At 33.0% G+C, this 13811-nt stretch overlaps 1 protein-coding gene across 1 annotated transcript; it reads left to right on the forward strand.

Annotated features, from left to right (window-relative positions):
* Positions 1 to 4: 4 nt before the first annotated feature.
* On the forward strand, positions 5 to 11952 carry LOC139514566 (uncharacterized). The gene is made up of 3 exons (XM_071303953.1): positions 5 to 272; positions 8078 to 10843; positions 11037 to 11952. Exon 2 carries the CDS (start codon positions 8457 to 8459, stop codon positions 9966 to 9968), a length of 1512 nt encoding a protein of 503 aa, XP_071160054.1. The 5' UTR covers positions 5 to 272; positions 8078 to 8456; the 3' UTR covers positions 9969 to 10843; positions 11037 to 11952.
* The last annotated feature ends 1859 nt before the right edge of the window (positions 11953 to 13811 follow it).

The raw sequence follows: 13811 nt of genomic DNA on the forward strand, positions 1-13811 counted from the left end.
AAATGGAGACTTCCGTAAACATTGCATATGGCGCTGGAAATTGAACGTCAAAATAATTTGACAGTTATTAATGTGAGATTTACTGGTAAATTGTCGATTATAACCACATTACACGCGTTAGAAAACGAATTATGATAACATTTGTATGCATTTAAAGATTTGTAAATGGGCCATCAATGAATAAATCAAGGTGACACAGCAATGAGCATAAATTTTACTGACCCTGAAACTGGGAAACTTGCAGTTGCATGAAAATATGAAGACCATATGAAGTTAGTATGTCAATTTTGCTTATATGATATGTACACAATAACTATAAAACGTGAGCTCTTTGATTCGTTTATGACATAAAACAATTATGCAGCTTCATGGTATTAAAAAATTTAATTCTTTAAAAGAGCTAACTAGTGCCAGTATTAAAGAGGGTAGAAATGCCCTTTTACAGCAGGCGTCAAATGTTTTTTTCTGCTCATGTTAGCGTCAAATTGGTTAAAGTTTTACTCTGATTTGTCAAAATATCCTTATTATGATTCGTCAAAGGGCTCAAATAATTTTCGTTACCATTATCAAAGATTTGTATACTATACAAATCCTGCCATTATTTAAAGTATAAAACATTAATGTTATTCGTCAAAATCTGTTGGCTTGTTTTATCCTCTGAACGAAAGGGTACATATTATCGTCATGTACAAAATGTACTAAAAACTACTGTCAACATCATTTATTTGTCATTTGGCAAGAATTATTACTGTATTTGTCATGATGGTACCCTCATCCAGTAAGGCATGAAAGCAATTTAAATAAAATAGCCTTTCAAGACGTCATAATAGGGCCAAGTGAGCTTTTCTCATCACTTTGCATCCAGCATTGATAGTCTGTTAACTTTTACAAAAATCTTCTCCTCTGAAACTACTAGGCAAAATTTAACATATACCTTAAAAAAAGTAGGAGCAGATTATTTTGTCCCAGAAATAAGGAACATTGGTGAACTTAATCATGCAGTCTGAACGAAGTGATCATTGACACATGATAGCCTTGCGACGAATTGACCAAAATCTGGGGTGAATTGGCTTGGAACGAATCAGACTTATAACAAATTAACTACCATAGCATAGTATACTAATATGGACTATGGAGAGGATTGATCTGTATTTCTTGTGTATTGTTTCACATAGAAAATCCAAGTTAAAGGGAAATAACTGGAGTAAGTCATGATAAAGGAACATTGAATAAATTGTAAGTTTACACGGTCTGTACAGGGGTTTCCCAATTCTTTTCTAAATTTGTATTGCTTTGCAGGTTTTTTTTTATGTACAAAATGTGTGTGAATTAATGAAGTTAATTTTGAAATAAGTTAATTTAACGTCCTCTTCACATGATACATACATGTACATTTATGTATATCTACAATATTAATCAAAAACAATGTTTTTTTAAATGATGTTTTTATTATGTTTTGATAATAGAAAAAAAGGGATATGGGTTATCCATCCATGACACAAAATCAGTAAATGCACATAAAAAAAAAATCGGAAAGAAAGAGTGCTTGTATTGCTGTTCTCCATCTCAAACTTGAAATTCTCAGTAAGGCCCTCAGCATGGAGCAAAAAAAACCACCTCATGTCTACATTGACTTTGTGATAGCCTGAAATATTTTTTGGTAGGCCTGCATCTTCTTTTGAGAAAACTTATTATAAGTCCAAAGTGTAGAAGAAAAAAATAATCTTTATTAAGATTAGAAACTACATCGCATAAGGAACTGACATAAACAAACATGTATTTTCATCAGCAATTCTTCTGTGGCAGGATGTTGTTTAATTTATATATAATATACATACAATGTATTATATCATGCTATTTCAAAAATAATATTTGCAGTGGCTACTTTTTTGCAATTGTTATTTCTTTACATATTAGTTGTAAGACTTATATCTTTATTATGCAATAGCATGAACATGCATTTTTTTCCAAAGAAAGTATTCTAAGTTTTCATTTAGGTAAAGGTAGATTTCAGATAATTTTTTTTAAGTTTCATTAACTCTTCGATGACTGAGCCTAACAAAACTGGCCTCTCAAACTAGGCCTATATATAACAAAGTTGGCCTCTTTTACCAATTTAAAAAGATTATAAACGTTAAGACAACTTTATTTAGCTTTTAGAAAACATTAATGGATCAATTTTCATGCAGATTATAAATTTGCAATTATAAAAATTCAAATATACATGATTTTGATGGATGTTTAAATCTGAAATCGAATAAAATATCGGATACTTTTAATGCATTTCTTATAAAAAAAAATATCCCTATTTATTCCTTTATTTTTCTTGGTATTTGTAATTATGTCTCATATGTACATGTATGACTTACTTCAATGAACATGAAATTCTGATATAATTTATTACTGCCACATATATACTGTTGACAACTTGACACCATTTCAATCACTTATAAAAACCAATCAACTAGATATAGGTGTGACTATAACTGCACAACTGTAAAAGTACATTTATTGTAGTAATTAATCAATTATTCATGTTATTCACTGCTATAAAAAAATAAGAGAGAATAAGGTAGAGCAAAAGTTGCCATTTTTGAAATTATCCGACACTTCCTTAGAGAATTACATGTAATTGTCCTTAATAATGAAATGATTTTATTTCCTGTTTCAATGTTATAAAAAACTGTTAAGACCTAATGGAAAAAAAAAAACTATATGCAAGCATTGAATTGGCTGAAATAGTCTAATCACGACTGTGTTGAACAAATCTATCCCATCAAACTAGAGATAAAGGATACAACATATACCAGGGGCGTAGCTGCCATTAGGCACTTTAGGCACGTGCCTACACATAATTTTTTCAAAAATATTTTTTTTTTATTAAAGAAAATAATAAACAAGGCTTTAGATGAAAGCCGGTGAAGTCAAAACTCTTTAATTATCGAATGTCATGTGTACACTAGTCTCTCGTCCTTAATGAATCGAACTGTGACAACATAAATTGGATAGAATTTTAAAAATGTTTTTACGATTTTACCTTATATAGAAACTATAAACTAGAACTTTGGTTCAGATCATTTCACTTCTATCAACAAAATCTTGAATGAACCTCAACTTAGACACATGAGTTTTTGTCAAGCCTGCAACTTTTGTTGCAGAAAGCTCGACATAGGGATAGTGATCCGGCAGCGGCTACGGCAGCGGCGTTAGCTAACTTTTTAAAAGCTTTATATTTTAGAGGGTGGAAGACCTGGATGCTTCATACTTTGTATATAGATGCCTCATGTTACGAAGTTTCCGTCAGTCACATGTCAAATGTCCTTGACCTCATTTTCATGGTTCAGTGACCACTTGAAAAAAAAGTTCAGATTTTTTGTAATGTTGAATTCTCTCTTATTATTAGTAATAGGATAATTATATTTGGTATGTGCGTACCTTGCAAGGTCCACATGCTTGTTAGACAGTTTTCACTTGACCTCGACCTCATTTCATGGATCAGTGAACAAGGTTAAGTTTCGGTGGTCAAGTCCATATCCCAGATACTATAAGCAATAGGTCTAGAATATTCGGTGTATGGAAGGACTGTAAGGTGTACATGTCCAACTGGCAGGTGTCATCTGACCTTGACCTCATTTTCATGGTTCAGTGGTTATAGTTAAGTTTTTGTGTTTTGGTCTGTTTTTCTCATACTTTATGCAATAGATCTACTATATTTGTTGTATGGAATGATTGTAAGATGTACATGTCTAGCGGGCAGATGTCATCTGACCTTGACCTCATTTTCATGGTTGAGTGGTCAAAGTTAAGTTTTTCAGTTTTGGTCTTTTTATCTAATACTATATGCCATAGGTCAACTATATTTGGTGTATGGAAATATTTTATGATCTATATGTCAGTCCCGCAGGTTTTATTTGACCTCGACCTCATTTTCACGGTTCATTGATCAGTGTTAAGTTTTTGTGTTTTGGTCTATTTTTCTTAAACTATAAGTAATAGGTCAACTATATTTGTTGTATGGAATCATTGTTAGCTGTACATGTCTGCCTGGCATGGTTCATCTGACCTTGACCTCATTTTCATGGTTCATTGGTCTTTGTTTAGTTATCTTGGTTAATGCTAAGTTTATGTGAGTTTTTAATAAAGCTTTATACTTAGGACTATCAACATAATATCAATAATTAGTAAAGAAGGCGAGACATTTCAGCGTGTGCACTCTTGTTTAATTAGTTGTTGTTAGTTTTCAACTAGCTTTCCACTTTGTCTTCACCCGACTTGCCAATGTTGGTCGTCCGTTTGGCTGTGCAGGATGTATAAATACGCAGTCACGTCTGGTCAGAATGGGGACATTAAATCCGATGCCTAGTTGTAGAGAGAATGCAACTCTTTGAGGTTAATATAGATGCAACATCTAGGCTCATTCCAACAAGCCGAGCATCAAGAACAACTAGGACTGGATGTTTCCAGGTTCCTCTTTGCAGAACGGATATAAGGAAAATGTCATTCTATCCAAAATCTATACGGGAATGGAATGCCTTACCACTTTCAACTACCACCGCTCCGAGTCTTGAATGCTTCAAGGCTCGGCTAACAAAATAGACCTAAACACTTGTTTTTAATGAGCACCTGTATATAGGATTTTAACTTTCACAAAATGTAAATATATTAAATTTTCTTTGGACTTTCATGCGCAACACACAGTGGCAGAATAATCAGACAGTTGATTGCGGCCGCTTAACTGGAAGAAGAAGAAGAAGAGGAGTTCGTAGTTGATTTACTGAAAGTCAAAATTTCTGCTCCTTTCCAATAATCCCTCATTTTCCAATGCCTGGCATTTTTAAATTTCCAGACCTTCGTCCTGGACGACACCTATTACAGGACCTAGCTCCAAGTTGTATTTATTGTAAAAAAAAAAAATTCAACGGTCCTGAACTTGCATAAATATTTGACACTGGATGTAAAAAAATCAGTCAATCAACTGGCTTCCAGTAATTTTGAGTACTCTCAAATCTGTGTGTAATGGCCCCATATATACTGTATAAGGTCACTAGCACACTTATGTAACAAATTTATCGTACAGACTATCTTAACGTGTGAAATTTAGACCTATCAAAATGAGCAAGCCTTCAATACTGTTAGCATTAAGAAACTACTTCCATTATTCAAAATTCCTAAGCAGGTAGGTATTTAACAGTAGAGGATATTAAGAAATACGAATTTCTTGAAATTTGTTATTCATCGATTATGTCTGTATGTGTTTGTGTGGCTAGGGTGAAGGTTTAAGATTCAAAAGATTGATGGTTGATGTCTAGCCAAAAGGATAGTTCTATTATATAGTATTATCAGTGTTTACGTGCCTATTTTTTTTTAATGAAGGATCGTCAATATATACTATTAATAAAGTTAAACGTATATATCAATCAGAACGGAATAGATATGATAATACCAAACAGGGATGCGCTGATCTACGCTGGGCAATGCATATTGTAAATATCTTTTTTATATTACGGATTGTACGTACTGGCTAACTGCGTTATTTAGTTCACCAGTCAGATGTTATGTTACATTATTCATAATTCTTCAAACTTTTCATCATGTATATTATAATTATCATGATTAAATAACCAGTAAATTTAATGTTTTTGTACAGAAAATTTTGCAGCTAAAACGCTGAAAACCGTTTTCCGTCGGGGGCAAGCCCCCCTGAACCCCCTACCAAGGCTCTGCCCTGGACCTGATGGGGGCCTTGAGCGGCCCCCAGACCCCCAGCCGATTGGTGCCTACAGTTGACTGAATACCTAGCTACACCCCTAGATACAGTTAAGTCTACCTCATATCTTGACCAAAATCTAGAAATTGAAAATGAGGATTGGTTGAAAACAACTTTACCACAAGAGAGAATTTGGCTTCCCAATTGTGAAATTTCCATTTCTTTGTAGCAACAATCCAGCAGCACCTGCATACAGAGTATATACAATGCATCTCCAAATTGATATGATATTCCTGGGCTTGTCTTTCCTATCATGATTCCCTTGATAGAGGGTTGCTGCTTACAAGAAAGTTTTTTAATCAAGAGTTCAAAATGGTACAGTTGAAGTCATCTCCTTGTAAATTTTAGGAACACCATCATGAGTTGGTTGACTGTTACGGAATATCCGTTTCACAGATGATAGTGGATATGTTCCTTATGTCTTATCAACACGATGGGTACCACATTTGGAGCAGAATCTGCCTACCCTTCTGGAGCACCTGAGAACACCCCCAGTTTTTGGCTGGGTTTGTGTTGCTTAGTTTTTTTTAATTCAATTTTCTATGTTGTGTATATTGTGAACTTTTGTTTCTATGTTTCCTTTTCCATTTTTATACTCCCACTTTTTTTTACCCCTGCTTTAAAAAAAGTGAGGGTATACTGTTTTACCTCTGTCTGTTCGTCCGTCAGTCTGTCCATGTGTCTGTCCCATGAATATTTTCGTCACATCTCTCTCAGGAACTACAATACAAGAATTTCTGAAAATTGGTTTCAGGGTTTATATAAGTCAGCTATACTGTGTCATGCGTTTCAGATTCATCAACTTCCTGTTTACCATAATATTTTGGCTGGGGTTTCATCAGTGAGCAGTATCTAACAGTTTCACTTGTTAGCCATGGCATTGTCAATTTATTTTGGATTTATTGGTTTGAATGTCCTTCTAGTATTTTCCGGCCCCTTTGATAGAGATTGCCTCTGAAACACATTTTTTAAGGATTAGTAATGAACAGGGCATTGAGGAGAATAGAAAGGGTTAAACACCTATAAATAAAGGACAATGTTTGTAGTCACATTATTATATAACCCAAGCAACAGGTTGGGTAGGGTATAATGTTTTTATCCGTCCATCAGTCTTTTTCGTCTGTCTGGTTCTGTCATTGAAACTCCTCTGAAACCACATAACAGAGTTACAGGAAATTTGTAGATAATAAAATCATACTATTTAGATGTGAATATTTAAAGGAAATTATGATTCAATTTTTTTCTACAAATTATGTCCCTTTGTACATGTACATTGTACATAGAATTTTGGCCTAAATATATTGCTGCACACGTACAGTTTGTCATCAATACTTGTCTAAAACCACATGATAGAATTTCATGAAATTTTTTAGTTAATGAAGATATAAAATGTAAATGTGTATATCTTTAAGAAATTTAAATCAGTTGACTTTTAAGAGTTATAAGTATTTGAAATTAGGAATCTGGGAAGAATTTGTTTATCCAGTGACAATGTGGGGGCATGAGGTATGTGAGCATGCTGAGGTTCTTAATTGTTTTTGAAATGTCCTTGTTTTTCAAGTGTCTTTTGTACAAGGTGAGAGCTTCTGGCTCCTGTGAGCCTCTAGTTTTAATGTCAGTCACCTACATGTGTACCAACCAAACTAATCAAACTAACTCATGAGCTGAAAATATAAGAAAAAAATAATTTAAAAACAAGAACTGTTTTGAAGATAATGGTGTAGTCTGATATTAGATTTTGTATTAGACCTAACTCATCCCTTGATGAGACAGCCACATTTGATTTCCATACCATCCTTACTAAATCTAATCTAATCATCCCTTTTCAAAGGATTCTTACATGATCATTGATTCATACTAAGTTATATCATCACTGTCACAATAAAACACATGATGTTTACAATTCTAGAGTGAGAATATACTTCTAAGGGAAATATTTGTATCGTGTTGTCTTGAGAGATGTCCCTTGGGAATCCTTGTATATTTACATTTCTGTTGTATCATCAATTACTATTTTTCTGAGCATCACGAGAAATGTCAGTATTAGTGATACTAGAAATTAAGATATTACAAATTGGTTGTCATTGTATTAATGTTAAACCATTAGATGTAATTTTATAAGCGAAAGAAGCAGAAATCTGATTTACTTACACAATATTTCTGGTAAAATTTTCGTAATTTTATTCATTATGTTGTATAATGTCTCCACAAACTCATTGATTTTCTATTCTCTGTTATAGGGACTTGAACATAAAGAGACTTTAGTTAGATAATAAATTTTAAGAAAGGAACTTTGATTTTTATTTACAGACGTGAACAGGAGTATGGAAGTGGTATAGACATTGTAAAGACTAAGTGATATTGATTAGAACTGCCAATGCCATGTGTTAACCAATCTGTAACTCCAACACGGCATAGAAGGTCTGCATGGCTGGAAGAAATGAGCGAGTTTATCAATTATCAGTATACATTTAGTTAACTCAACTATAAATGTCTGATATTGATTTGTCACCAATTACATTTAGTTTTTGTGGCATTGAACTTGGTAATTTGGATAATTTACTGATGCACAAAGTGAGTATGGATTTAATGATTCGGAGAAGTTTATATATAGATTTTTACAAAACTGGAATTCAGGATGTGAAGGACGTGAAATAGTAAGATATTTAAAAAAAATTAAACAATTAGAATGAGTATATCAGAAGCACCAACTGCAATATCTGGTGATTTAAGAGCTCCTTTGGCAACTTTTGATACATTTGATTTTGGAGAGGAAAGGAGCTCACTAAAAACTTTACAAGATGATTCGTTTGAGTTAAAAAGTGAAGTTGAAAGCACTAATTCAGAAGCCAGTATACCTTTTGAGTACTCAACATTCACAGAGGATAGTAATGACCCCTTTATGCAGGATGTAACCACAGATTCTACCAAACAAGAGGACGTTTGGTCAAAAGTAGATTTAAAGACATTCTCAAGTCCTCAACATGCAAAATTAAATAAAAGGAATAGTTTTGGATACCACAATTTAAAAGAGAAAAAGACAAGTAGTAGTTCAGATTCTTCAGATAGTTCTGATTCTGAGAGTGGGTATTTACAAAGTGGTTATGTCACGGTTTCTTCCAACTCTTCTAATAAGTTTTCAGGTTCTTCATTTCCTAGTGACATTTTTGATTCACCCTTACCACAGAGGGCATTTTTAAAACACATTGGAGATAACAATAGTTCTTGTGAATCTACACCATTTTCTTCACCAAATTTAACAAGATTTTCTCTTCCATCACTTTTACAAGAACTTGAAACGGTTACTGAAAAGTCAAAACGAAAAGCAATTGAAAAGAGGATTCAAAGACTGCAGGTAACAAACAAACCAGTGGAGAGACCTCGAAGCACAACTCCCATAAATGTGGTCAATTTTGAAGAATACAAACCAGAAATATCTCCATCTTTAAATAGTGAAAAACTGTCAATAAAATTGCCACCTGAAGAATTTCGAAAAAGACATAAAAGTCCTTTGAAGCTTCATGGTGAAATATTTAACTTTATGAATGAGGATCAACTTTTCACAAGAACAAAATCTTTAGTTGTTGAAACGGCAAGTTTACCTGGACAATCTCCGAAACGTGTATTGATACCTCCCACTCTTAGCCCATCTTGTTCACCATGTGTTTCTCGTAGGAAAAATGAATTATCAGAAACATGTCCAAAACACTCTGAAATACTTTTCTCAACATCTCCCGATAATTGGGTTGCATTTCCTAATGTGTCTTCATCTAGTCAGGAAAACCTCCATACAGAAGGCAATTATACTAAACAGGATGAAATTCCACCTTTAAACGAAGACGTTCTTACCATAAGTATTATAGAAAGAGATAATTCTAAGACTTGTGATATTTCATTGCAAGGTAATTCAGCGGGTGACAGTTTACAATTAGACAAGCAAATCAATATTCCCATGACAGGTCAAGGAGACAACGAACATTTACATACAGAACAGTTTGACAAAATCACATTAGACAATTCTCAAACATCAGATTTTCATAAAGAAATTATTTCAATTGTCAATGAAATATTTGATGCTGAATCAAGTCTACCACAGGTCTTTCAGAATGAGAGAAGAGAAAATGAAGAAGTAGCAAAGAAAGGTGAAGTTTGTGCCAAAGAAGAGAATAATACTCAGAATACTCATCTGCTTATTTCATAACTCATAATCGTAAGTACATTTATTTACGGGACATATAGATATTTATTATTTTCTATTTACTCATATTTTTTATTAAAAATAAGCAATTACACTTCTTAATAACAATATGAAACATATTATTAGTTTGGAATTACAAATGCTTCAAATAGATTTTCATAAATACCAAATTAATTATCAATAAGCAGAATGTGAAACGTCCAGTGTGATGAATATGAGGATGTGCATTTTATGAAGAGGCAAGTATATTCAAGTTTCTGTATGCACAAGCTTGAGTGTGTCAAGTATAATCTTAGCTACCTTAAGACTTAAAAATGTAATGTACAAGAAAAATGAATCTTTACATGATGTTTACAGAAAGCCAATGTCAAAAGAATGAAGATTATGCAACCAGTTCAGAAATTCAATACGTCCCAATTTGGCAAAAATACACATAAAAGAATAATATGATATCTAGAAAATTACAATGTGTAGAAAATTATAATATCTTGTCTAAGTTGGCACATTTGTACATAGAACACTTTATAAATTCCTTAAGCCTGAAGTACATTGTATGTAAACCCCTCTCTGATAGGTAGCAATTATTCATACCTAGGACAAGTTGAACTTGGTGATTCATCTGGTCCTATTTATTTGGAATTTATTGAATTATACCAACATCTACCTAAAAAATGACAGTGAGCTGCCTACAATTTTGTATAATACACTTAAAAAACATGAGGAAACTTCTGTTGTTAAAACAAAGCATTGACATTGATCAAATTTCATTAAAAAAAATCTAACATCTTCAGATAGTGTCATAAATTAATTGATGAATCAAATCCCTGGTAGCCTTAGTCTTTTTTTTTTATTTCATGATTTTAGGAAAATCGTGAATTGTTGATGTTTGGGGAGATTTGGCATGTTTGGGGAGATTGGGCATGTTTCTGACCTTTAGTGTTGATGTTTGGGGAGATTGGGCATGTTTGGGAAGATTGGGCATGTTTCTGACCTTTAGTGTTGATGTTTGGGGAGATTGGACATGTTTGGGGAGATTGGGCATGTTTGGGGAGATTGGACATGTTTGGGGAGATTGGGCATGTTTGGGGAGATTGGGCATGTTTGGGGAGATTGGACATGTTTGGGGAGATTGGGCATGTTTGGGGAGATTGGGCATGTTTGGGGGAGATTGGGCATGTTTCTGACCTTTAGTGTTGATATTTGGGGAGATTGGACATGTTTGGGGAGATTGGGCATGTTTGGGGAGATTGGACATGTTTGGGGAGATTGGGCATGTTTGGGGAGATTGGGCATGTTTCTGACCTTTAGTTGCTTACATGTAGTCATTTACATTGAGCTCTGGTGAATAATTCATTTCAATGCATGGGTACAATGTATACCTCTGGCAAAATTTCCGTTTTAAGGTCGAGTATCATAATTATGTTATAATGACCTTTATGCAGCTACATTTTAAAGTCATATGATGATATCATTAATTGTTGTTCATACATGTATTAAAGAATAATTATATATGAAATTCCAAAACATATTTGTACATTTTACAAGTGATATTCATTATTGGCTTCATAAGTAGGTTTCAAAATATACATTTTCATTTATTTTATTTATGTATGTGCCTTGAAGTATGAATAGCCCATTTTATCAGACACATATTCAGTTGTTGGTACTTCCATCTTTTATAGATGGATGGAAGCTGGTTATCATGGTTATTGGAAGCACTCCTAGATATCATAGAATTACAGGATGTGACAATTTAATGGCTTCATTGTGTAGGAGTGAAATTGTAATTTAACTTGTAGTTCTTTCAATCTAAAATCATTCAAATGAGTGTAATTAAGGGGGGGAAAGATGAGGAGCCATCATTATGTATAGGGGATGGTGTTTTCTGGGATAAATAGGCTAATAAACTAAAGTTGTTTGTTGTTAATTGAAATATCTTTTATTTCTGTTTCCAGTTGATAATTAAAGTACTGATTTAAAAAAAAAAGTTTCAAAGATTCTAATGCTGTACACACTTGCAAGTTGACAACAAATTAAAATTCACTTTAATTTTAACAATCAAAATTTGCATTTTTAATTGTAAATGATGGCCTGTTTATCTGTTATCTAAAAAATGAGTTTTGTCTTGTATCTTAATGAATTTAGCAATAATTTTTATGACCTTGTCTATCCAACCATTTGTTTATTGTTCATGTAGCCTCTCACAAATATTCTTGCATGTATGAGAACTTGTGTCCCAATTTTTTGTTTGAAGTCATTTACTGGTATTTAGCCTTTTCACCATCATGACCATGTGTAGACTTGTACTAAGATTTTAGAATTTTAATTTTTGTTTTTAGTATTCCAGCAATGTAAAATTTGTCATGTTGACCTTGTCACCAGTACCCCTCTACCTCTCATTACTATTTTGGCATTACTCATAAAAATCCTGGATGTTCTTAAGAATCTGTTAATTCTTTTATCCTTTAGGTTTTATGCACCTTTTTTACCAGAGCTTTTCATTCATGAATGTCCTGTTGCAGGTAATTTATTTTGTGCATTTATACATGTACATTTACATGTAGTACTGTTCATTTAATATTATGTCATGTATGTAAAGATCTTGATCAGCAATGAGGATTTGGCATCTTGATTTTATATACAAGTCAAATTTTGTACCAGTAATGGAAACTTTGTATTGTGGACCCTAGTCTCCCAAAGTTTGTCTAAATGTAGATGTTTATAGTTGTGAGTCATTGTTCCTAACCATAATTGATGTGCCGTAAGGTGTGTAATGAATAATGAATTATTATAGTTTTGTTTTATGGATTGAAGATGTTAAACTTGCACAAACAACTGGTAATATGGATCTTCTCTCCAGAGCTCTTCATCAGTTAATCTTGTATTTTTATATGAAAAATTTTAGGGGATGTATAATAGTATAATGTTGTTGTTGTTTGGCGGCACCATCAGCTACAGTTTTATCCAAGGTTGATAGTTCTGAGATGAGATTAAACCAAGAAATTATAGTTGAAAGACCATAATTAATCTGTTTATCAATATTTTACTGGGCATTAATGGCATTGGCTTAAGATGTCATCTTGCTCTCATTGAAGCCATTCTAGGTTCATTATATAGAGATGGAAAATTATCACACATAAACATCAAAGAAAAATTAAAGAAAATAAGTATTATACTTGGTCTTGGTTTTATTTTATAAGAGGCCTTACCAGACCCTTCACATTCTGTTGTTCCTTGTTATATATATGTTTGGTGTGCAATAATAATTAAATAACATTCTCGTCGAATTGTCTCCACATTTTTTCATGTCAGTACCTTTTCTTGCCATTTATCGATTTTCTCATTGATGAAGGTTGTATCATTGCTGAAAATTGCATGCATTCACTTCATTTGAATTTTGGTGGATAGTTTTCTCAGTGTCATATATACCAGTAAATATGTAATGCTTTCATCATGATAAGATATTATTAAGGAACAGGGAAAAAAGGGCATGTTTTCTTAATAAAATGACCCAAGTTAGACTTGATAACCTGTTATTATCATGTATGCTATATGGGGATTTAACACAAGCAGCAGTACACTGTGAGCCCCCATGAAGTTTTATCTCTTGGCAGCAAAGATTCATTGTAAGAACTTATTGATGTTTTCTAAGTTGTAATCAATAGACCAATTAATAAATAGAATATGGGATGATTACTCTATAAATGTTTTATTCACCTTATATTGATTTGTCAGTCAAGTGGAACTTATGAAAATTTGATAAAGTCCATATATATAATGTCCAGAAATAGTCAATCAATATATAGACCAGAAAAACCAACAATAGTTTACTAATCGTAGAATCTA

Source organism: Mytilus edulis, chromosome 3 (assembly GCF_963676685.1).
Source record: "Mytilus edulis chromosome 3, xbMytEdul2.2, whole genome shotgun sequence".
NCBI classification, from domain to species: domain Eukaryota; kingdom Metazoa; phylum Mollusca; class Bivalvia; order Mytilida; family Mytilidae; genus Mytilus; species Mytilus edulis.

What these genes read in the sequence shown, in the direction of transcription:
- LOC139514566 (XM_071303953.1), top strand. Translation starts at nt 8,457, where the DNA reads ATGAGTATATCAGAAGCACCAACTGCAATATCTGGTGATTTAAGAGCT.